Source organism: Nerophis ophidion, linkage group LG18, assembly GCF_033978795.1.
Source record: "Nerophis ophidion isolate RoL-2023_Sa linkage group LG18, RoL_Noph_v1.0, whole genome shotgun sequence".
NCBI lineage: Eukaryota > Metazoa > Chordata > Actinopteri > Syngnathiformes > Syngnathidae > Nerophis > Nerophis ophidion.
Window position 1 is genome coordinate 8,628,891 of NC_084628.1, and position 26,436 is coordinate 8,655,326.

Here is a 26,436-nt window from a genome sequence, read left to right on the forward strand (position 1 = left end):
GATAGCCTGTGTGGACGCTTGTTTTCACATTGAGACTTTTAAGAATGTGGAGGAAAAAGCGTGGCACGAAACGAGGCCAAAATGAGTTGGAGGAAAGAGGACACTGGAGCAGCAAGGTGGAGTTCCTCCTGGCAGTTGCCGGCAACATAGTCGGCTTGGGCAACGTGTGGAGATTTCCTTACTTGTGCTACAAAAACGGTGGCGGTAAGCCTCCCGCAGAACATCTTCTCTTCCAAATACTGCACATAAGTATTTGTTAACATTCAGGTGCATTCCTGGTGCCGTATCTGGTGTTTGTTGTTACGTGTGGCGTACCACTCTTTCTTTTGGAGACCGCCGTAGGCCAGTACTCCCAGGAGGGAGGGATCACCTGCTGGAGGAAGCTGTGTCCACTGGCTGAAGGTGTGCAACACTCAGTGTATACAAACCATTCACACTTGTTTTTATACTGTATATCATTGTTTTTCAACCACTAGCGTACCGTGATATATTGTCTGGTGTGCCGTGGTAGATTATGTAATTTCACCTAATTGGGTTAAAACATTTTTTTTGCAAACTAGCAATTATAATCTGCAAATATAACGTGGTTGAGTGTCTGTGCGGTCTCGAGATCGGCAGAGTAACCGTGTAATACTCTTCCATATCAGTAGGTGGCAGCAGTTAGCCAATTGCTTTGTAGATGTCGGGAACATGGTTTGTCGTGATCACAATATGCAGACAGCGGGGAGGCACCATGAAGGTAAAAAGGTATCTAACGCTTAAACCAAAAATAAACAAAAAGTCGGGTGCCGCAAAGAAAAGGCATTGAAGCTTAGGGATAGCTCTGCAAAACAAAGCTAAAACTGAACTGGCTGCCAAGTAAACAAAAAGAGGATGTTGGACGACAGCAAAGACAGCGTGTGGAGCAGCAGACGGCATCCACAAAGTACATCCGTACATGATATGACAATCAACAACAAAATAGAAGCGCAAGACAAGCACTAAAACACTACACACAGGAAAAACTCCAAATAAGTCACAGGGGTTGAAATGTGACAGGTCGTGACAGTAGACCTACTCTGAGACAAAAGCTATAGTGTGGCATGGTTGGTTATGACTTGAATTCATATCAAACAATTGCGAGAACAACTTATTATTGTCAATGTCAGCAGCTGAGATTAATTTTTTAATGTTTTCAGCTGGTGGTGTGCCTTGAAATTTTTTCAATAAAAAAATGTGCCTTGGCTCAGAAAAGGTTGAAAAACACTGCTGTATATGACAATGTGCGGTCTGTCGCGTGTGTTGGTGAGCCGAACACAATGTTCCACCTTAGTGGGCTATAAAGACTTATTTTGTTCTATTCTAAAGACAATGCACACAGATCATACCTTATACTACTTTATCATGCAAAAGACTGCACAACCAGTCTAAGATTACATCCAAAGCAAAAATGGACAGTAAGTAATAGAGATGCGCGGTTTGTGGTCTCATCCGTGGAGTCCGCGGTTGGGCGGTTTACATGACGAAAAAATAGATTTTAATTAGATAAGGGCGGGTGGCGGTTGATCCATCCGGAAATATTTGATATACATGGTTCTGGGATCGGTATTCTTTGCCATTCAAAGAGCCATTCAAGACCCGTGTCATAAAGCGAAGAAGACAATACGAGACGCTATTATTCTCTTGAATGACTGCCAGCAGTCACCCAGATTATAAATGTTGGGGCGTGCTATGAAGCCATTGACTTTGTTGCCTTCTACAACATGTACGATCTGCTTGTCAGTCCAGCAACATGTTGGGTGTGGCTTCCGCAGCAACACGCACACGACTGCAAGGCATACTGGGTGACACAGAGTACACTAAAGGTTGTGATATAAACTATTTTAACATTTTTAGTAATATGCGCCACGCTGTGAAGCCACACCAATTAAGAACGACAAACACATTTCGGAAGAACATCCTCACAGTAACACAACATAAACGCAACACAACAAATACCCAGAATTCTTTGTATTCATGACACTTCCTGACTATTTCATACACCCCGCTAGCAGCAACCCCCCCCCACCCCCCCGTGCGTCTGTAAGGTGGGCAGGGTTGGGGGCGCGGGTGTGTAAAATATATTCAGAAAGTGTCACGGATACAAAGGATTCTGGGTTTTTGTTGTGTTGCGTTTATGTTGTGTTACTGTGAATGTTCTCCCGAAATGTGTTTGTCAATCTTGTATTGTGTGGCTTCACAGCGTGGCGCATATTAGTAAGTGTTAAAGTTGTTTATATCACAACCATCAGTGTACTCTGTATCACCCAGTATGCCTTTCAATCTTGTTCGTGTGGTTGCGGAAGCTACACACAACGTGTTGCCGGACTAACAATCGGTTTGTACATGTTGTTGAAGGTGTCTAAGGCAATGGCTTCACAGCACGCCCAAATTTTTGTCATCAGGATGAACGCTATTGGATCGTCGCGAGAACGTTAGCGGCTCAAATTGTCATCATTACTCTGTGAAACATGTTTAAATAGCTCTGTGAGTGGTAAAGGCGGACGACCTCTGATATATGTCAGCGGGCGGTTGGCGGGCGGGTACGGTCCTGACAAAATGTTGGTTCGGGTGGACGGCGGGTGGATGATGACTTTGGTGAAGCGGATGCGGATGATATAATTGCCTATCCGCGCATCTCTAGTAAGTACAGTATATCCTTCGGACAACCAGCATCTGTGTCCTCTGTAATTTACTTTTGCATTAGTCTGTTTCTTTGGTCAGAGTTCAAAACTATGAACGGGAACATCATCCTCCTGTGGGCAAAGACCAGCACATATGAATGACAAGATACGGTGTTCATGCCATTGGTGATTGTGTGTTTTTCCTCCCCATCGTAGATTTCAAACTGAGCTACTCAGGACTCCCAACCGTCATGATGACCCCACCATTTGTATAAAGTTTAGACATAAGGAGCACTTTCTCTTTGAAGATGTAGCAGCATTCACAAATGAGAGGGGCAACAGACGACAGATTTGGCATTTCAAATCACATGGCATGCCTTCCCCTGCCATTACCTGTCACGTCGGGTCTGATTTTATTATTGTGTTTCCTAATTTTCTGTAATTGTTTCCTTTCCAGCATTTTTAATTTAGTCCCACTTCCACTTAAGTTCCAACCCAAGCACCCTTTTTGTGGTTGCCAAACAGACATCTTTATACGCCAGTCTGTCCTGCAGTCAGTGTGGGATGATTGCTAACTGCTGCAAACTGTTTCATGTTTATTTTCTTGCTTATGCTTTTGTGCACTTTCCTGATCCATTACTTGAGAGACTTAAAGACTCCTACCTGCACGTCGTCCTCCAGTCTGTTGCATCTTGAGGTTACAACTACAGCAGCGATGCATGTTTGTGACACACCTTCCCAGAATCCACATGTTTCACTGCAGTGAAACCAAAACAAAGAAGTAAAACATTCCTTAGACGGAGTAAAAGATGGGTGCAATCACTGAGCAAATGATCCCTTTTAGGAGCCGCTATCTATTCATGCAATTTGTTCCATAGAAGCCCTACCCTACTGGCTTAAAGGTGTTTGTCCTTGCCTCTCCAGATGGTTGAATGCTGGACTTTGAAAGCTATCAAGGAGAAGATACATTTGCTGATCACAGGTTGCGAATTGGGGTAGCAGCAGTTGAAACTTTTCCACGTAAAACCGCGACTTCACATCAATTAAGCTCATGCACGTCACTGGAACTATCATGAAAAAAAAATGTCTCAAAGCAATGTCTGTTGCCTGATGAAAAAACATTGAAAAGGTACATTTATAAGCCAGTGATGATGGTTTCCACTGAGCCTGGAAAGAAAGCCTGTAGATGTTTGCACCAGATGGACAAAGAAAGACAAAGGCCTGGTTCGAGTGAGGAGACCCGCAAACATTAGGTAATACAATGACATCATGGGAGACCGCATGCTGATGGCAGAGTGTACCAGCAAGAACACCGGACATCAAACTGAATCGGGCAAATGACCTGCTGAATTACCTAGAACCTCAACACTTCTTCATGACCGGCTTCTGTCTCCTCCTCTTCAAGGACATCAGCAGCTTAAATGGAGACACCCATTTGTACCTGCTGCATTGGAATTGCTAAATGACTAACCAGTCAAACGGCAGCGTAGCCAACTGTGCGGACTACAAACGGAACATGGAATGGCAGGAAAACTCTTCCAGACTCCACGATTACATCTCTGAGGCCAGTACATCAACACCGGGAATATTTTCTTTCCCAGTCCTGCTTGGGTCAGGCTTAATCGCCTTTGTACTGGCGTCAGCCTCTTCCGCTTAACTATGTGCAAATGGGGTATGGCTTCATCTGCGGCATGTGATTGTGGTGCAGAGGAGCAGACTGCAGACCATATCGTAACATCCTGTCCCATACAGTAAACCACCATTCTAATGGGAATCGTGGTCTGGCAGCTGTAGACGAGAGCTTGGTCAGTTGGCTGTTAAACACTTGCCCAGCTGTATTGTGGTAACAACTCTAATCAACATCTTTATCCAAACGAAGAAGAAGAAGAAATTCAAAATAAGTTATTTGTACTTTGTAAACACTGAGTTTGAACAGTTTCTTAAATTGAATCATATTAGTACATTGTTTGATTGCTTTACTTAAAGGTCTGATGAAACCCACTACTACCGACCACACAGTCTGATAGTTTACATATCAATGATGAAATATTAACATTGCAACAATTCCAATACGGCCTTTTTAGTTTACTAAATTGCAATTTTAAATTTCGCGCTAAGTATCCTGTTGAAAACATTGCGGTATGATGACGCGTGTGCGTGACGTCACAGATTGTAGCGGACATTTTATTCCAGCCCCGATCCCAGCTATAAGTAGTCTGCTTTAATCGCATAATTACACAGTATTCTGGACTTCTGTGTTGCTGAATCTTTTGCAATTTGTTCAATTAACAATAGAGACGTCAAAGAAGAAAGATGTAGGTGGGAAGCGGTGTATTGCGGCCGCCTTTAGCAGAACAAACACAGCCAGTGTTTTCTTGTTTACATTCCCGAAAGATGACGGTGAAACTTTACTATGGGAACAGAGCGGTCAAGCGAACATGGTTCCCTACCACATGTCAACCGGCAGGTTTCGGTGAGAAAATTGTGTTAATAAGTCGGCTCTTACCGTAGACATGAGCGGAGAGCTTGCGTCGTTCCTCGGGCACCTGTCAAAGAGGGAGCTGCGAACTCTCTTGCCTCCTCCGACCGGCCGCCCCCGAACGTGGGATGCTTCCACCATGGAGGAGGGAAAAAAAAATAATCTCAGCCCGGCCCCAACGGCTGCCTTCGCTTCGTCGAGAAACGTGGCTTCCCTCAGAGACACCCGTGGCCACACCCCTCCGACTTTCACTAAAACGCTAAAACACTAGTAACACAAGCAGATAAGGAATTTTCCAGAATTTCCCTAGTAAATTTGTCTAATAACATCTAGATCGCTCTACCGTCTAGTTTTTTATTTCTTTTTTTGCTAGTCCTTCACTCTCACTTTCTTCATCCACAAATCTTTCATCCTCGCTCAAATTAATGGGGAAATCGTCGCTTTTTCGGTCCGAATCGCTCTTGCTGCTGGTGGCCATGATTGTAAACAATGTGCGGATGTGAGGAGCTCCACAACCCGTGACGTCACGTGCACATCGTCTGCTACTTCTGGTACAGGCAAGGCTTTTTTATTAGCGACCAAAAGTTGCAAACTTTATCATCAATGTTCTCTACTAAATCCTTTCAGCAAAAACATGGCAATATCGCAAAATGATCAAGTATGACACATAGAATGAACCTGCTATCCCTGTTTAAATAAGAAAATCTCGTTTCAGTAGGCCTTTAATCCATTCCATAATTGTATTCCACATATAGATATACTAAAGGTTTTAAACAAATGTTTTAAATAAAAATGTGCTCTAAGGTAATATTTCTCCTCTTTTGTTGAGAAGAATTGTTGTACGTTCTTGGGTAGCATGTTATAGTTTGCTTTGTGTATCATTTTAGCTGTCTGCAAATTCACTATGTCTTACGCATGCATTGGAACAGAAAAATTATGAAAACTGAGATACGTGTGTGTGTGTGTCAGGTATTGGCTATGGAGGGCAGCTGATCAGGCTCTACAGCTGCATGACTTACATCATTATTCTGTCCTGGGCTCTCTTCTACCTGCTGTTCTCCTTTAGCGCTCAGCTGCCCTGGAGCACTTGTGAGAACTACTGGAACACAGGTGAGGGCAAACCAACTTAGAGTCAGCTGTTCGGAAAAAGAAAAAAAAAAGAAAAAGAAAAAAGGTACACATGTGGTTGTGGTCTGCATTGGTGTGGAGTGTACTGCATCATACTGTGTATTGTAGCAAATATTGCACTACAGCATTAATCACACTTCGAATTTGGACTAATCATGATTAATTACATGTTATTACTCGCTTACATATTTTACATTATCTTAAAGAAGACCCCACTATTTAAACACAAACTCAATTTTATTTTCAGAAGGTCATCCGGGAAAATGTGTGTGTAGATTTTATATATATATATATATATATATATATATATATATATATATATTAGGGGTGGGCAAATTAATGCATTAATTATGAGTTAACTCATCAATCTATTAACGCCGACAATTATTTTATCGCACATTTGCGTATGTTGTTTACATGCTTTTATTTTGTTAACGCCTTTTCTTAACAAGATGGCGTCGAGGGGCTCTTGGTAAAGATGGAACATTTGGCAAAAATACCGGACAATTCTGCAAATTTCATGGCTGGCTTACAGCGTGGTCACCCCGGGATCACTTACGACCGCCAGACAATTCTGAATGTGGATAGATCGGGCCGTTTTGGACTGAATGACGCTTGCTTGCTAGACCGACTAGTTAGCATGGGAATACTTTGCCGGCTACATCCAGCGGCCTGTGAAGCAGTGGAGTATTTGTGTTGTCTGTCTATTTATGAATAATGCAGACGAGGAGTGTTGGCTGAGTTCTTAACGGTTGCTTTCAGAGCGTGCATATCACAACATACAAGATGCCGTCATGGCAACACACAACCTTTACCGAGCTACCGCGCATGCTCGTCACTCCTGTTGCATGCTGGGTAGGGTAGTTCTTTTATTCCCTGGCTCATAACATCACAATATAGTACCATGTATATGCGTTCAGTTTATCAAAGCACCAAGCAAACAATCGGAAAATTCCCATCATATCAATTCCTAGATATGGTCGTAATTATTTTAAGTGCACTACGCAGAATAAACACAACATTATTAATATTGCTACTACGGATAATTTGATCAAAAATTCCCTAAAACAGCCCACTACCTATGATACAGGTTTTTTAAACATAAGATCCCTGATAAAAAAAATGTTTCTGCTGTTACCTCAGAAATTGCCTGTTCAGATGTTATGATTGTGGCTCAGAGATTTGCATGTAAATTATATTTATTTTCCATAACAAACAGGATAACTTAAATACCCTGGCAGTGGCAATAAGCTTAAATGTTTGTATTTACTTTTTTTGAGTTGATTTTCATAAAATATGCTATTTAACTGCTACTGTTTAACAAGGACTGATTTAAATTCTGTTTGCACAACAAATGTTTTGGCGCTTTTGTTCATGTGGGGGAATATTCCAATAAAGGTGCACTACACACTACTTTTGAACTCATTGGGCTTTGCGTATACAATGCAGTTAATCTCGATTAATCAGAGAAATAGTGCGATTAACTTAGATTAAAATTTTTAATCGTTGCCCAGCCCTAATATATATATACATATATATATATATATATATGTATATATTTTCTGGTTGACTTTTTGACCACTCCTCTTGACAAAATCGGTGCAGTTCAGCTAAATTTTATGGTTTTCTGACATGGACTTGTTTCTTCAGCATTGTCCACAATGTCAGGACTTTGGGAAGGCCATTCTAAAACCTTAATTCTAGCCTAAGTATGCCATTCCTTTACCACTTTTGACATGTGTTTGGGGTCATTGTCCTATTGGAACTCCCAACTGTGCCCAAGACCCAACCTCCGGGCTGATGATTTTAGGTTGTCCTGAAGAATTTGGAGGTAATCCTCCTTTTTCACTGTCCCATTTAGTCTGTGTAAAGCACCACTTCCATTGGCAGCAAAACAGGCCTAGAGCATAATGCTACCACCACCATGCTTGACGGTAGGCTTGGTGTTCCTGGGATTAAAAGCCTCACCTTTTCTCCTCCAAACAGTTTGATTAATTGATTGAAACGTATTAGTAGATTGCACAGTACAGTACATATTACTAAATGGTAACGCCGGAATAAGTTCTTCAACTTGTTTAAGTCGGGGTCCACATTAATCAATTCATGGTACAAATATATACTATCAGCATAATACAGTCATCACACAAGTTAATCATCAGAGTATATACATTTAATTATTTACATTATTTACAATCCGGAGGGGGAGTGCGGCGGGGGTTAGGTTTGGTTGATATCAGCACTTCAGTCATCAACAATTGCATCATCTGAGAAATGGACATTGAAACAGTGTAGGTCTGACTTTGTAGGATATGGACAGCAAGTAGTGGACATAGAAAGATCAGAAAGCATAAGATCAAGTATATACATTTGATTATTTACAATCCGGGGAGGTGCGATGTGGAGTGGAGAGGGTGTTAGTCTAGGGTTAAAGTTGCCTGGTGGTGTTCTTTTAGTGTGGTTTTGAGGATAGAGATGTGCTTTCTTTTACACCTGTTGGGAGTGCATTCCATATTAATGTGGCATAGAAGGAGAATTAGTTAAGACCTTTCTTAGGTATTGCTGGGTATTGTGGCCAAACAGCTCAATTTTTGTTTCATCTGACCACATAACTTTCCTCCACAAGGTCTAATCTTTGTCCATGTGATGTTAGAAACTCAACCAGAAGCTTGCCAGAAGCTTGTGGATAGCTACCAAAAGCGCCTTATTGCAGTGAAACTTGCCAAGGTACATGTAACCAAATATTAACATTGCTGTATGTATACTTTTGACCTATCAGATATGCTCACAATTTCAGTAGACCCACAATAAATTCATAAAAGAACCAAACTTCATGAACATTTTTTGTGCTCAAGTATGTGCTCCAATCACTCTCACAAAAAAATAAGAGTTGTAGAAAATTATTGGAAACTCAAGACAGCCATGACATTATGTTCTTTGCAAGTGTGTGTAAACTTTTGACCACGACTGTACACACACACACACACACACACACACACACACACAAATGTTTTGATTTTTAATAAATAGAATAAAAATAATTTTCAAAACCGATAATTGGCGAAATTTTTAAAAAAGGCCATATATAAGAAGAAAGAAGAATATTAAACATGTATAGTGTAATTATGACTATAACAAATGTCTTATAAGTGTTTAAGGAACATTTTGGGGAAAAAGAAGTTTAATTTTGTAAATGTGATAAAGAGTGCCTACTTTTCCAAACGCTATAACTAGAGCCTATAACAGTTCAGGCAGTTGCCAGTAACACAAAAGAGACATACTGTATAGATGACTGTCTTTGAACTTGTCTCTTACCCGTCAGTGGATTGTGTAGACTTCACAACAAGAAATCACACACTGGAGGGCAGCAACCACACCAATGGAAGTTCAGCAGCAACAGAATTCTGGGAGTATGAACAATAAATACATTAATAAATAGCATCCAAATGCATTTTTTTCATGCCATAAAACATACATATATTTATAGACGTAGGGTGTTGAACATCTCAGGGGGCATTGAGGAGATCGGCAGCATTAGGTGGGAGGTGCTGCTGTGCCTCATCGCCATGTGGATCATATGCTACTTCTGCAGCTGGAAAGGGGTTAAGTCTACCGGAAAGGTAAAGACTTGAAATTGGCAGCCATTGTGTCATAGCTCATTTAAATGCATTTAACTTTGATTTTCCTTTCCAGGTGGTGTATTTTACTGCCACCTTCCCCTACGTCATGCTGCTCATCCTGTTGATCCGTGGACTCACTCTTCCTGGGGCCAGACAAGGAGTGGTGTTCTACCTTCTTCCAGAACCGTCCCGACTTATAGACCCTCAGGTATGTGCATTTACGCAATGGTAAGAACACACTGCAAAGAGCAAAACACACTGATTTGTCAGTAGGTGGGGTTTTGACAGGTGTGGATGGAAGCTGGCAGCCAGATCTTCTTCTCATACAGCCTTGGTGTGGGCTCGCTCATTGTACTAGGCAGCTATAACCCTTACAGCAACAACTGCTACAAGTAAGTGTCACCCGGAAGCAACCCTGACAATCCACAACAATAGGTGCACAGGCATAATCTGATGTCAGTCTGGCTTTTAGATTCTAGCGGGAAATCTCATTCAACCCTTTTTCGATTACGCATTCACCTCATGGTACCCCAGCACCTCCAAAACCTTCAACTCTAGACCCCAAACATCCCAGAACAAGCTAGTCAGATTACTTCTCGACCTCCACCCCAGATCACACCTCACTCCTACCCACTTCTCCAAAGTGAGCTGGCTCAGGGTGGAGGACAGTAAAACAACTTGCACTGAGCCTAGTCTATAAAATCCGCTACACCTCCCTGACACCGAAGTACATGTCAAACTACTTCCTTAACATAAATGATCGCCATAACCACAACACAAGGGGGAGCTCCACAAACCATGTTAAACCCAGATTCCGATCTAACACAGGTCTTAACTCATTCTGCTTTTATGCCACATAAATATGGAATGCACTCCCATCAGGTGTAAAAGAAAGTGCATCTCTATCCTCCAAAATTGCACTAAAAGAACACTTCCAGGCAACTTCAACCCTAAACTAACACCCTCCCCCCACCACATCCCAGTAATTAGTCAAATGTAAATAATCAAATGTTCAAATGCTTTCTGATCTCTTTATGTCCACTACTTGCTGTACATATCTTACAAAGTCAGACCTACACTGTTTCAATGTCCATTTCTCAGATGATGCAATTGTTGATGACTGAAGTGCTGATATCAACCAAACTTACACCCTCACCCCTCCACATGCCACCCCACGGATTGTAAATAATGTAAATAATTCAATGTATATACTCTGATGATTAACTTGTGTGATGACTGTATTATGCTGATAGTATATATCTGTACCATGAATTGATTTAAACAAGTTGAAAAACTTATTCGGGTGTTACCATTTAGTGGTCAATTGTACGGAATATGTACTGTACTGTGCAATCTACGAATAAAAGTTTCAATCAATCAATCTTTACACATATAACGCTTGTTTTTAATATCCGTCATGTACATTAACTTTACTTCATTATAGGGAAAACCATTTCCAAAATATTGGTTATTTTGCAAATAATATAAACACATAACTCAAAACTATGGAGCAAATTAGTTCAATGCCACTGCTAAAACTACAATAGAAGACTTGGAATAAATACATTTTTGTGTTTTTTATTACAGCTGAACATTGTTTATTGTTTTACCTTTATCCTTTATTATAATCAATGAAAGGAAATTGTGTATTTTGCATTTTTTTGCAGGCAAAGGGAAATTGCCACAATAGAGTGAGTGCAGAAAATTGGCAGTTGAGTTCATTTGAATCTTTGAGGGGAAATTGTAACACCTATGTACTGGCACATGTATAATTTGTATTATACAGTTTCACTTGAAATTACAACTGCATATGACATTGATTTTTAACATGCACAAAGTTTTAATATATTTTTGTGACAATGTAAGATTTTTCAGAGCAATTTCAGTTATATCAACAATCACAGGTTCTAATTTTCACATGTAAAATTTTACATGTTTCAAATTATCCACTTTTAGCCGAGTCCACCAAAAATAAAACTATTTGTCTCCAATTTGAACACCCTCACTTAGGGTTTGTCTCTGTGCGATATAGAAAATGACTGTATCGTGATATTCGAGTATTCGTTCTTACGCAGTTGCTTTTAGCTGCTGGCATTACACTACAGCAGGGGTGCCCACACTTTTTCTGCAGGAGAGCTACTTTTCAATTGACCAACTCGAGGGGATCTACCTCATTTATATATATCATTTATATTTATTTATTTATGAAAGAGACATTTTTGTAAACAACTTCAATGTGTTTAATGATAATACAAGCATGTGTAACACATATAGATGTCTTTCTTTCACAAAGACAAGAATATAAGTTGGTGTATTACCTGATTCTGATGACTTGCATTGATTGGAATCAGACAGTAATGATGATAACGCCCACATTTTCAAATGGAGGAGAAAAAAAGTTGTCCTTTCTGTACAATACCACATGAAAGTGGTTGGTTTTTGGCATCTAATTCATCCAGCTTCCATACACTTTACAAGAAAAACATTGGCGGAAAATTCCGTAGCTTGCTTGATTGACATTCACGGCACCCGAGGGTCTTGTGAGATGACGCTGGCTGCTGCCAGTTCATTATTATGAAAAAATGACAGAGAGGAAGGCGAAAAAAAACCTTTTTATTTCAACAGACTTTCGCGCCGTCCCTTCCGTCAAAACTCTAAAGGCCGACTGCACATTTCCTATCTTCACAATAAAAGCCCTGCTTCATGCTGCCTGCGCTAACAAAATAAGAGTCTCAGAAAGCTGTCGTGCACAAGTGATGTGCACGCCAGCTTTCTGAGGGATCGCTTGTGCACGCCAGTTTTCCGAGACTCTGTATTTAGTTAGCGCAGGCAGCATAAAGCAGGGCTTTTATTGTGAAGATAGGAAATGTGCAGTCGGCCTTTAGAGTTTTGACGGAAGGTACGGCACGAGAGTCTGTTGAAATAAAAAGTGTTTCTCGCCTTCCTCTCGGTCATATTTTCATAATAATGATCTTGCAGCAGCCAGCGTCATCTCACAAGACCCTCCGGTACCGTGAATGTCATTTAAACGACGTCTTGGTGAAGATAGATGATCACTAATTTTTAGGTCTATTTTTTTTAAAAGCCTGGCTGGAGATCGACTGACACACCCCCCGCGGTCGATTGGTAGCTCGGGATCGACGTAATGGGCACCCCTGGGCTAGAGAATGAAGAGTGCTTACTCCGCATGGCAACATCTCCATTCGGTGCCACACGTCCACACCATCAAAATGCCGAGGCAAACATTTCCAGATCAACACCGTATGAAAAAAAATAGTGATATTTTTAGGTGTGATTTCATTCCCTGCATAAAAGTTTAAAATGAGCAAATATTAATGTAGTATGAACAAGAATGTTTTAATGTAGACACATTGAATCATCATACTGCTATTATTATACGTATCAAGTGTTCATTCAAGGCTAAGGCAAAATATCGAGATATATATTGTGTACCGAGATATGGCCTAAAAATATCACAACATTAAAAAAAGGCCATATCGCCCAGCCCTACCTTCACTGATTATTTTACAACTGTACATCAGAAGCACATGGTCTGAATTATATAGAGTGATGAGCTGAGTTGTACTACAGATGTATTGCAGTAAAAAACCGTGTTTGTGTGTTGCAGAGACTGTTTGTGGCTGTGTTTACTGAACAGTGGTACCAGTTTGGTGGCTGGTTTCGCTGTCTTCTCTGTGCTGGGGTTCATGGCTCATGAGCAGGGAGTTCCAATTGCAGAAGTAGCTGAGTCTGGTAAGCTTTAAACCTTCCAAAAATAACACATAATGATTAAAAAGGAGTAAAAGATTGAACTCGCAGGGATAAAAATACACAGTTGTTTTAACCACAGTCAAAAAGATATATTGGATATTAATTCACATAACAGGCACAGTTGTCATGGCGCTCTTCATATCCAAAGTTAGCTTCTACACTAAAAAATAACGACTGAAAATGTAAATATTTGTTATGTCACAATAATTTTTTGTCAATTAGCTAGGTATGTCAAATTAGAAAAAACATTTCAAACACACGCAAACAATAGAAAGTTAAGCAACTGTTAGCTTACTATGCTAATATAGAGTATACAATTAGCTAAACACAATGGAAAAACTTTGTCTATTTAGCCACATAAGCAAAATTAAGGAGAGGAAATGTGTTTATAAATTTGAACAAGCTCACCAAAATTGGACCATAAATGATTAGTAAAGTGAAGGAAAGCTGGTTAGCAAGCGTAGGGTAACATGAGGGTAGCCATAGACATGTTATAAGTGGACGCAGCATCGATCGCTACTGACGAGACGCGGGGCCGCCATCTTGGAGTGGTGATCCGCTCCACTCAGTGCAATTCATTTGGCAGGAGCAATGAACTGTCAGTGCATTTAATTCATCTTACCTCACGGAATACCACTGATTTTCACGTGCTTTTCTGTCATACGTGTAGCTATGATAAAGGACACATGTTTTGGCGTGTTTAATTATTAATAGTTTGCTTAACAGTACTAGATTATTATATGCTCTAAGTCAGTGGTTCTCAAATGGGGGTACGCGTACCCCTGGGGGTACTTGAAGGTATGCCAAGGGGTACGTGAGATTTAAAAAAAAATATTTGAGGAATAGCAACAATTTAAAAATCCTTTATAAATATTTTTATTGAATAATACTTCAACAAAATATGAATGTAAGTTCATAAACTGTGAAAAGAAATGCAAAAATGCAATATACGGTGTTGACAGCTAGATTTTTTGTGGACCTGTTTAAAAAATATTGAAGTTAAAGATTTATTTTTTGTGAAGAAATGTTTAGAATTAAGTTCATGAATGCAGATGGATATCTATTACAATCCCCAAAGAGGGCACTTTAAGTTAATGATTACTTCTTTGTGTAGAAATCGTTATTTATAATTGAATCACTTATTTTTCAACAAGTTTTAAGTTATTTGTATATCTTTTTTTCCAAATAGTTCAAGAAAGACCACTACAAATGAGCAATATTTTGCACTGTTATATAATTTAATAAATCAGAAACTGATGACATAGTGCTGTATTTGACTTCATCTCTTTTTTTTTCAACCAAAAATGCTTTGCTCTGATTAGGAGGTACTTGAATAAAAAAATGTTCACGAGGGTACATAAATGGGTTGTACTTGTATAGCGCTTTTCTACCTTCAAGGTACTCAAAGCGCTTTGACACTACTTCCACATTTACCCATTCACACACACATTCACACACTGATGGAGGGAGCTCCCATGCAAGGCGCCAACCAGCACCCATCAGGAGCAAGGGTGAAGTGTCTTGCTCAGGACACAACGGACGTGACGAGGTTGGTACTAGGTGGGATTTGAACCAGGGACCCTCGGGTTACGCACAACCACTCTTCCACTGCGCCACGCCGTCCCTATCACTGAAAAAAGGTTGAAAAACCACTGTTCTACATCAGTGGTTCTGAAACTGTGGTATGTGTATGTGAATGACTCACGCTGTCGTCGTGCGGGTTCCATGGACCACCAAGGAAGAACATGCTTGTTCAGGTTTGACTCTTGTTTATTTTTTCAAATAAAGAAAGTCTTCTGCGCCGTCGCCTCTCCTCCGTGTCGCTCGTCCGTCGGCCGAGTCTTCGTCGTCGCTGTCTTGCTCTTTCTGTCGCTCATGCGCTGCGGGCTCTCCAACTCCTTCTTCATCTGTCCTCCTTCTCCCCTTTTATACATTGAGAGGAGATACATTGATTGTGTCCAGGTGCGCGATCCACGCACCGTATCTCGCCTGCGGCGTCGCTCCCGGCAGGCCAATCCTCGCCGCTCGCTCCCATTCTCTGCCTCCTTGCCGCCATCTTAGGCCGGGCTCCAGCGTGCCCTGCCCCGCTGCTCGTTTGCCGGCTCCGCCTCTCCACAGTGTACCACTAGTCAGAGTCGTGTACAAAGACAGGCGCCATGACTGCTACCAAGAACATGTGTGGCTGTACCCCAATGCATACAGTCTCATCAACCATTAAGGAGATCACCTGAAACCTAGTTGGCCATACTCGCTTTATACACAACCCTGCTACTAGTGCTACGCCAAAGAATCATCCGATTAAAGTGTTATTTTCCTAAACTCAAACAGTGCTACTGTAAAAATTGTACGTAATGTTACAATGGCCAAACATATTAAATATACCTGTTAAATAAAACCTCTGCCTTGTTTTTAACGAATACCTAGCCCTGCTATGCCACAGTATTTCAATGTTGGTCATTATGGTGGGACTTGGAGAGCCAAGTTTTTACTAAATGTGGTACTTAGTGAAAAAAGTTAAAGAAAAACTCACAGTGCATGGCTGTGTTCTTTCCAGGTCCAGGCTTGGCATTCATCGCTTATCCTCAGGCGGTGGCCATGATGCCGTTGCCTCAACTGTGGTCCATCTGCTTCTTCTTCATGATCATTCTCCTGGGCTTGGACACGCAAGTATAGACTTCTTCATTCACGGCTCACCCATGCAATGTCCCTCATTTGTTTTTTCCTGTGTAAAGTTTGTTGCCATGGAGGCGGCGACCACGTCCGTGGTGGACATGTTTCCCGCAGTGATGCGCCAGGCGGGCAGGCGGGAATGTTTCCTTCTCCTCTTTTGCCTCACGTGTTTCTTCTCCCAACTCATCATGATCACAGATGTGGGGATACATACTCCTTAGACACACCTGCAAAATCGAATGACATGCAAGATAAGTACATTCCAAATAATCTTCCCTGCTGTCATTCTCAGGGAGGAATGTACATCTTTCAGGCGCTTGACTACTACGCCTGCAATGGAGCCTGCATCCTCTTTCTCTGTGTCTTTGAAACCTTAGCGGTGGGCTGGATATTTGGTAGGTAGACAAGCCTGCCCTGTGTATACTCCCAAACTTCACATCTTTTTGAATTCCATCCATCCATGTATTTTTTTATTATTCATCCATCCATTTTCTACCGCTTATTCCCTTTCGGGGTCGCGGGGGGCGCTGGCGCCTATCTCAGCTACAATCGGGCGGAAGGCAGGGTACACCCTGGACAAGTCGCCACCTCATCGCAGGGCCAACACAGATAGACAGACAACATTCACACTCACATTCACACACTGGGGCCAATTTAGTGTTGCCAATTTACCTACTAGAATAAAACCATCATAATAGAATTCCGAATTCCAAAACCGGCCCAACGACATTCAGAAATAGTTTATGAACAGGTTGATAGATACCTTGCTACTAATAAACTAATGTACAAATTCCAATCCGGCTTCAGAACAAACCACTCCACTGACACATGCCTTCTCTATCTGACCGACCACATCAAACATGAGGTGGACGCGGGAAAATACTGCGGCATGGTCATGCTGGACATTCAGAAGGCCTTTGACACCGTTAACCACGCTATACTGTTGGATAAGCTCCGAGCAATCGGATTCGACGAAACCTCATCGAGCTGGATGCAATCTTACTTGGAGGGGAGGAAACAGGTGGTAGAGGTGAACGGACCATGTCCCCTCCCCTCTCAGTAAGCTGTGGAGTCCCCCAAGGCAGTATACTAGGACCTTTACTGTTCCTAATATACGTGAATGACATGCCCTCAGCATGCCACTGTGAATTGTTCCTGTATGCGGATGACTCGGCCCTGCTGGTATCCGGCAAGGACAAGTCACAGGTGGAACAAATCCTCAGTGCTGAACTCCTCAATATTTGCACCTAGCTCGCCGACAACAAGCTATCCATACACTTAGGTAAAACGGAATCCATCCTATTTGGGTCCCATATCAAACTTAAGAAGGTCAGTGACTTCACTATAAAAGTGGGTGACATTGTTATCACCAGGAAGGATGAGATCACCTACCTAGGTTCCATTCTAGAGGCTAATCTTTCCTGTGATAAAATGGCAACCAAGGTGATCAAAAAGGTCAACCAAAGAACGAGATTCCTCTACAGAATCTCCTCTCTGGTCAACAAAAGCACCTTGAGGATTCTAGCGGGAACTCTCATTCAACCCTTCTTCGATTACGCTTGCACCTCCTGGTACCCCAGCACCTCCAAAACCCTCAAATCTAGACTCCAAACATCCCAGAATAAGATAATCCGGTTACTTTTAGACCTCCACCCCAGATCACACCTCAATCCAACCCACTTCTCCAAAGTGGGCTGGCTCAGGGTGGAGGACAGAGTAAAACAACTTGCACTGAGCCTAGTCTATAAAATCCGCTACACCTCCCTGATACCGAAGTACATGTCCAACTACTTCCTTAACGTAAATGACCGCCATAACCACAACACCAGGGGGAGCTCCACAAACCACGTTAAACCCAGATTGTGATCTAACAAAGGTCTTAACTCATTCTCTTTCTATGCCACATCAATGTGGAATGCACTCCCAACAGGTGTAAAAGTAAGTGCATCTCTATATTCCTTCAAAACCGCTCTAAAACAACACCTCCAGGCAACTTCAACACTTTACTAATACCCTCCTCCATTCACATCCCATCTCCCCGGATTATAAACAACTCAAATGTACTTCTAATGTATATACTTGTTCTTATGCTATGTGAACTCACTATGTTCTCTGCTGGCTGTACATATCCTACTAAATAAGACCTACACTGTTTCAATGTCCACATTTCTCTGTTGATGCAATTGTTGATGACTGAAGTACTGATATCAACCAAAGCTCCTCATCCCACCCCCCGGAGTGTAAATAATGTAAATAAATCAATGTAAATACTATGATGATTAACTTGTGTGATGACTGTATTATGTTGATAGTATATATTTGTACCATGAATTGATTAACGTGGACCCCGACTTAAACAAGTTGAAAAACTTATTCGGGTGTTACCATTTAGTGGTCAATTGTACGGAATATGTACTGTACTGTGCAATCTACTAATAAAAGTATCAATCAATCAATCAATCAATAGCAATCAACAGAGCAATTTAGAGGACACACAAACATGACACAAAATTATCCAAAAGTAGTCAAACAAAAAATTAATAACTGTATCAATACTACTAAGAATTGCAACATAACAGTGATTATGAATCCCTCATTTACATTATCATCACAGCAATTTATAAAAAATAAAATAAAAACATTTCAAAAATGAATGGAGTCACAGTGGCTTACACTTGCATCACATAAGCTTGACACATTATGTCCAATATATTCCACAAAGATTAAATAAGTCATACTTTAGGTTCATTTAATAGTTAAAACATATTGCAATATATGACTCACATCATAAAATAGAACCTTTCCATTTAAAATGGTTGGAAAATAGTGTAGTACGGACCTTTAATATATTTTAGTTCCATCGTGTGAGCCGTACAGAGACACTGTATTTCAGGTTTCATTTCAAAAGATCACACAAAGGCTGAATTGGGTGAAAACTGAAGCAACTTTCCCAGAAACTACTATACAAAACCAATTAATACTTTCAGACACCCAAAATATTAACACAAAACACATGAATGATGGCTGAAATGGACATACTGTACATTTAATATCACTTTTACCTCCAATAAATATCCTGTCGACTAAGATAGTGACAAGTGGAGAGGAAGTTGGGGGGAAAATATAGTTGATGTAGATGCCCAAAAGAAAAATTGTGGGATTATGCTCTTGTTGCCTGATTAGTGTTTGACGTTATTAAAATGCACCTGGGGATAGGTTGATTGGCAACACTAAAATTGGCCCTAGTGTGTGAATGTGAGTGCGGATGTTGTCTATCTGTGTTGGCCCTGTGATAAGGTGACGACTTGTCCAGGGTGTACCCTGCCTTCTGCCCGATTGTAGCTGAGATAGGCGCCAGCGCCCCCCGCAACCCTGAAAGGGGATAAGCGGTAGGAAATGGATGGATGGATGGATAATATTTGGTGCAGCCGGGCCGGAGCAGGAGGGGATAGAATGAGAAAACAAACAGAGGGGGATAAGACAGAGAGACAACAACAACAGAACAACAAAAACAAGCATTATTAATCCAAAAGTGTTTCTCACCTTGATTATCAAACTGCTGGTACTTTCTTCGGCCACATGGTAGCTTATTTTGCAGTTGTACTCAATTAAAAAATAAAATCAAGACTAGTCACCAATGTGGGAGATTCCTGGTTTAAAAACTTGATTCTGCAGGATACTTAAAGGAAAAAAACACTACAGTCGGCCCTTGTTTTTCTTTGCTAATTTGTTTCGGATACACAAATTTCCACAAAGTAGGACCATTTTCTACCGCTTGTCCTTCTAGACCAGGGGTCGGAAACCCAAAATGTTGAAAGAGCCATATTGGACCAAAAATACAAAAACAAATCAGTCTGGAGCCGCAAAAAATTAAGAGCCATATTACATACATGTAATGACGATTATGAATGGTTAAATATGGATTAGAAATCACTTCAGGGTGTCTGGTCAGGACAGCAATTATTCGTTCAGGTGAGTGCAGGAGAAATAATAGATTGTCCAAGTCCAGATTTGCAGGTTCAATTGTATATTGAAGACATGCATCGTGCAACATAAAAGACATAACACAGGATAGAAGAACATGAGCTGTAACTGAGATATCAGATCTTGGTATTGATATTTATTGTTATTTACTATAAAAAACAAAGTTGTCTTTGACAGAAAAGGCATAAAACCTTATTTACTTTACTTTATATCAACCTCAAGTTGATAGAGATTTACTGTAAGCATACAAATAAAAATAAATAATAATAATGACTTATTTTGAAAATGTTAGTGATTGAAACCCTCTAAGCCTTAAGGATAAAAAAAAATCCATATATTTTGTTATGCTTTGAAAATGAAAAATATCAAAATGGCCCCAGCATGCTTAAATTTTAAATTTTTCCGTGTGCGGTCCTCTGTGGAAAAAGTTTAGACACCCCTATCCTACAGAAACCATATTAAAACAAAAAAGTTTTTTTCCCCCTCATTTTTCATATATTTTTGAAAAAGCTCCAGAGAGCCACTAGGGCGGCGCTAAAGAGCCACATGCGGCTCCAGAGTTGCGGGTTGTAGACTATGTTCATAGCTAAATCATAACTGTTTACTACCTTCTAAAGACACTTTTTCAATGTCACGAGAGACCTCGAGACATGAATAACACGCTTCAGTCAACTTTACACTCTTAATACAATTTAGTAATTCTGCCTGAGGCTGTGCCAATAAGTGGCCCTAATACAGAACCAATCTGATTGGGTTGATCTCATCTAGTGGCCAATATTCCATCCAGCCATCCATTTTCTACCGCTTGTCCCTTTTTTGGGGTGGCGGGGGGGGGGGGTTGCTACCTATCCCAGCTGCACTCGGGCGAAAGGCAAGGTACACCCTGGACATTATAAATAGACTATGTTCATAGCTAAAGCATAACTGTTTTCTACCTTCTAAAGATACTTTTTCAATATCATGAAAGCCCTCCACGTGAAATAACACGCTTTAGTCAACTTTACACTCGTGGGGGGTGCTGGAGCCTATCTTGGCTGCATTTGGGCAGAAGGCGGTGTACACCCTGGACAAGTCGCCGCCTCATCGCAGGGCCAACACGGATAGACAGACAACATTCACACACTAGGGCCAATTTAGTGTGGCCAATCAACCTATCCCCGGGTGCATGTCTTTGGAAGTGGGAGGAAGCCGGAGTACCCGGAGGGAACCCACGCAGTCCCGGGGAGAACATGCAAACTCCACACAGAAAGATCCCAATCCCGGGTTTGAACTCAGGACTTCTCAGGAACTTCGTATAGTGAGGCACATGCACTAACCCCTGTACCACCGTGCTGCCCTGTGGCCAATATTAATGTAGTATTTATATTTTTACTTAATTTGATAACTTTTTGTCACGCCTATGTATTATGTTTTGTTTTTGTCATGTTGTGTTTCGTTTATTGGACATTCAGATCTGTTTTTGCACTTCCTGGTTTGTTTTCGTCTCCATGCCAACTCATTGATTTTCACCTTGCCCTCAAGTCACGCCCCAGTCCTCAGCCCTCACACCTGTTAGTAATGATCACAGTTATTATTTAAACCAGAGTTACCAGGTAGTCGGCCTGGCAACTTCACTTTTCCCACATTTCCTGTACTTACACATCCCGTATTATCTGCTTCATGCCTTGCTGTTCGTTTTTGTCCACGCCAAATAAGTTTTGTATTTATGCCTCAGTGCAAGTTTTGTTTTTTCATGCCACAGTGTTTTCTTTTCATGTTTGTAGTTTGCAGCATTTATGCTAGTCTTTTGTTTTTTCATTAGCCAAGTTTGTTTTCCGCCCTCGTGCGCGCCTTTGTTTGCCTTTTGCCTTTGTAGTTTGTTTGTGTTAGTAGTATAATAAAATGTACTCACGTTCACGCCTGGCTCGTCCCGAATTCCCTCTGCATCGAAGAAACAACCCTAGTCCAAGTCCTTGTTTGACACTTTTATGCTTGCTAATGTTTAATTTTGGCTAAATAAAAGTTGTAAAATATGGTTAAAAAAAATTACATTTGGTTGTGCGGCGTTGATACAAGATAAACGGCGAAAAAAAAGCAACCTCATCTGCCGTAAAAGTGGGGCGTATGGCCTTATTGACATAATGTGGTTTGATGGCAAAGGAGTAATGACAAGTTAAAAGTTGTAGTTCCAATATTGGCACATCTGTATGTGTGGGATGTTACAAAATGACTTCTCTGTACAGGAGCAGAGCGGCTGTATGCAGTCATCGTGGACATGACGGGTAAACGTGCTAATCCTTTCTTCAAAGTCTGCTGGCTCTATCTCACGCCCATCGTGTCACTGGTGAGTGTATCGAATTCCATTTCGACGCCCAAGCTAATAATTCAGTATCCGATCTCTAGCTAGAAATAAAGAAAAAAAGACCATACTGCATCATACCATCTCCGGGTTGGGGAGGAGACCCTGCCCCAAGTGGAGGAGTTCAAGTACCTCGGCGTCTTGTTCAGGAGTGAGGGAAGAATGGATCGTGAGGTCGACAGGCGGATCGGTGCGGCGTCTTCAGTAATGCAGACTCTGTATCGATCCGTTGTGGTGAAAACGGAGCTGAGCCGGAAGGCAAAGCTCTCAATTTACCAGTCGATTTACGTTCCCGTCCTCACCTTTGGTCATGAGCTTTGGGTTTTGACGGAAAGGATAAGATCACGGGTACAAGCGGCCGAAATGAGTTTCCTCCACCGGGTGGCGGGGCTCTCCCTTAGAGAGAAGCTCTGCCATCCGGGAGGAGCTCAGATTAAAGCCGCTGCTCCTCCACAACAAGAGGAGCCAGATGAGGTGGTTCCATCTTCTGGTCAGGATGCCACCCGAATGCCTCCCTAGGGAGGTGTTTAGGGCACATCCGACCGGTAGAAGGCCACGGGGAAGACCCAGGACATGTTGGGAAGACTATGCAAGGCATACTTGGTCAACAGCCATACAGGTCACACTGAGGGGGCCGTATAAACAACTTTAACACCGTTACAAATATGCGCCACACTGTGAACACACCAAACAAGAATGACAAACACATTTTGGGAGAACATCCGGACCGCAACACAACAAACAAAAACAGAAGGAATACCCAGAACCCCTTGCAGCACTAACTCTTCCAGGACGCTACAATATACACCCCCTCGCGCTAAACCCCCCCCCCCCCCCCCCCCCCATCTTAACCCCGCCAGGTTCTCTCAGGGAGCGCATGTCCCAAATTCCGAGCTGCTGTTTTGAGGCATGTTAAAAAAAATAATGCACTTTGTGACTTCAATAATAAATATGGCAGTGCCATGTTGGCATTTTTTTCCATAACTTGAGTTCATTTATTTTGGAAAACCTTGTTACATTGTTTAATGCATCCAGCGGGGCATCACAACAAAATTAGGCATAATGTGTTAATTCCACGACTGTATATATCGGTATCAGTTGATATTGTAATCTGTATGTAAGAGTTGGACAATATCGGACATCTCTAATTGAAAGAGTGTAAAAGAACAGAAAATAAAAAACAGTTTTGGATGTAATAAGACTTAGACGTCCTTTTTATTGTCATTCAAATTTGAACTTTATAGTACGAATAAGAACTAAATTTTGATGCATTAGGTAATGGTAGTGCAGGATAAAAAAAGCAATAAGGTGCAGGTACCGAATACAGATAAATATATTGCACTATTGCATATGCATCCAGGTTTATGGATGTATGTTATATTGTCTTTTTTATTCCAGCGAGTTAATCAGTTTTGGGGGGGAATTGAGGGCATAATAGATATAATTAACTGGACATCTCATTAAAAATATATAACAATGTGGCATGAAATATGTCAATAATGAATAAATATGACCTGGACCGGCAGCACGGTGGTACAGGGGTTAGTGCATGTGTCTCACAATACAAAGGTCCCGAGTAGTCCTGGGTTCAATCCTGGGCTCGGGATCTTTCTGTGTGGAGTTTGCATGTTCTCCCCGTGACTGCGTGGGTTCCCTCCGGGTACTCCGGCTTCCTCCCACTTCCAAAGACATGCACCTGGGGATAGGTTGATTGGCAACACTAAATTGGCCCTAGTGTGTGAATGTGAGTGTTGTCTATCTGTGTTGGCCCCGTGATGAGGTAGTGACTTGTCCAGGGCGTACCCACGCCTTCCGCCCGAATGCAGCTGAGATAGGCTCCAGCACACCCCACCACCCCAAAAAGGGACAAGCGGTAGGAAATGCATGGATGGATGTCTTGGACCAAAAATCACTCCAAATTTTCAACTGCTCGCCAGTCTTACCATATCTGAGTCATTGTGCAGAAATATGGGGAAATAAGTGCAAAATTACACTTATTCACTTAGCATATTACGAAAAAGAGAGATTAGTTAGAATAATACATAAGAGTAATACAGTGTTTACAAATACATTGAAGACAATTGACATACTTTAATTTCTCTGTGATTGTTGGTCCAAAGTTAATGAAGATTTTGGCAAAATGAGGGTGGTAAGTTATATTCTTGGTTGTTCTGTATATATTTTTTTTATGTTTGTTGCGACGTTGCAGGTGTACCTGCAGGTATAACATACTTTCTTGTTTCCCCAGGGATCTTTCATATGTTCACTTGTCGAGTATCAGCCCTTGACCTTTAATCGCTGGTATGTGTACCCTACCTGGGTCCATGTGATGGGCTGGATCCTGGCCCTCTCCTCCATCCTGCTGGTGCCAGGCTGGGCACTGTACAAGCTGAGCACTGCCACTGGAACCCTCAGTCAGGTGGGGCCAGGCTGCATCTGACAAATACTCTGTCAAAGACTTACAGCAGGGGTGTCCAAACTTTCTCCACTGAGGGCCGCACACTGAAAAATCAAAGCAAGCGGGGGCTATTTTGATATGTTTTTATTTCAAACCAATATGTGTAAAAAATATACATTAAGGCCTCCACTCAGGCTTGATCCCAGGGACCCCAAAGGAATTTGGTCAAAAAAATATTTAAGTTAAGGTTTAAATCTCTAGATCAACATTAGGTCTATCTGTCAATATAACATTTTTAAAGATTTAAGTTGTATGCCCTTTTTGTCAACGAAAACCCTGTTTTGTTATGGAAAAAAAAATGCAATAGTTTCCCCCAATAGAATTTTAAAGTGGAATATTTGACATTATAGAATAATTGGAACCTTAAAAATGTCAACACAACAGAATTGATTTCAATTTGTTATTATTTTTTTAGCAATGACACACGGAGAAAAAAAAAAAAAAATCGCACTAAAATTATTGGGGATCAAAAAGGGTCCTACTCATTAAAAATAAGACTTTTTTTTTTTTTTTACTGTTTAAACACAATCGTCTTGAGATCAACTTCAGATCCATCTGTCAATTATAACTTGTCTTGTTGTTTATGTTTTTTGTTTGTTCTTATTAGGCCCTTCTTTAGAAAAAAACTTTGTTTTTTATATGGCAAACACAAAATATGCAACATTTCCCCCAAAAAAAGATATCAAAGTGGAATATTTAATGTGACATTGATTTTGATTAATTATTTTTTTTAAAGAAAATAACAACCTGCATGGCAGCTTTGTGTTATTAGAGTAAACATTGCAACATTTTCTTGTCACATTTCACCTGTTTATTACTCTTACACCACTTTTCTGTTTTTTATTTTTTTTTAATCGTATTTTTAGAATGTGCTTAGGGCCGTTAAAAAATTACCTGCGGGCCGCAAATGGCCTCCGGGCCGCACTTTGGACACCCCAGGCTTACAGTATCAATGATAAAATGACACAATGCCTATTTTGCACCCTTCTGTAAAGAATAGTTGGAAGATTTGAGCTTACTTTGATTTGTGTCCACTTGTTAGCGTCTCCACAAACTGTGCTGGCCCGAGCAGCCTGACCACTCGCTGACCAGTAAGGAAGAGACGGCACTGCAACCCATTAATGTGGAGGATCTGGAATGACAAACAAGGGAGACCACCACAATGTATCCCATTGGATACCATCCCATTGAAGTAATGTCAAGGTTACCCTTACCTGATACAGTAGAGAAGGGATTCATATGGCCCCGCTCCTGGGTGGATCTCATGTAAGAGGAAGGTAGGGGGGTTAATCATCTTGCAATGCAGTCTGCTGAAAATGATGGAAAGCACCACTACATAGCAACCGACT

The 26,436-nt window shown here is 41.2% G+C and overlaps 1 protein-coding gene across 1 annotated transcript; it reads left to right on the top strand.

Annotated features, from left to right (window-relative positions):
* Positions 1-44: 44 nt before the first annotated feature.
* On the top strand, positions 45-26,228 carry LOC133537414 (sodium- and chloride-dependent GABA transporter 2-like). Its single transcript, XM_061878421.1, has 14 exons — positions 45-204; positions 268-402; positions 6,091-6,231; positions 9,569-9,656; positions 9,734-9,866; positions 9,940-10,074; positions 10,155-10,258; positions 13,495-13,619; positions 16,192-16,304; positions 16,370-16,507; positions 16,600-16,702; positions 22,514-22,614; positions 24,878-25,048; positions 26,130-26,228. The coding sequence occupies exons 1-14, from the start codon at positions 45-47 to the stop codon at positions 26,226-26,228; spliced, it is 1,746 nt and encodes a 581-aa protein (XP_061734405.1).
* Positions 26,229-26,436: the final 208 nt, after the last annotated feature.

Coding starts and splice junctions, on each gene's coding strand:
- LOC133537414 (XM_061878421.1), top strand. CDS start 45: ATGTGGAGGAAAAAGCGTGGCACGAAACGAGGCCAAAATGAGTTGGAG. Junction 10,075..10,154: donor CCCGACTTATAGACCCTCAG/GTATGTGCATTT, acceptor GGGTTTTGACAG/GTGTGGATGGAAGCTGGCAG. Junction 16,305..16,369: donor TCCTGGGCTTGGACACGCAA/GTATAGACTTCT, acceptor TCCTGTGTAAAG/TTTGTTGCCATGGAGGCGGC.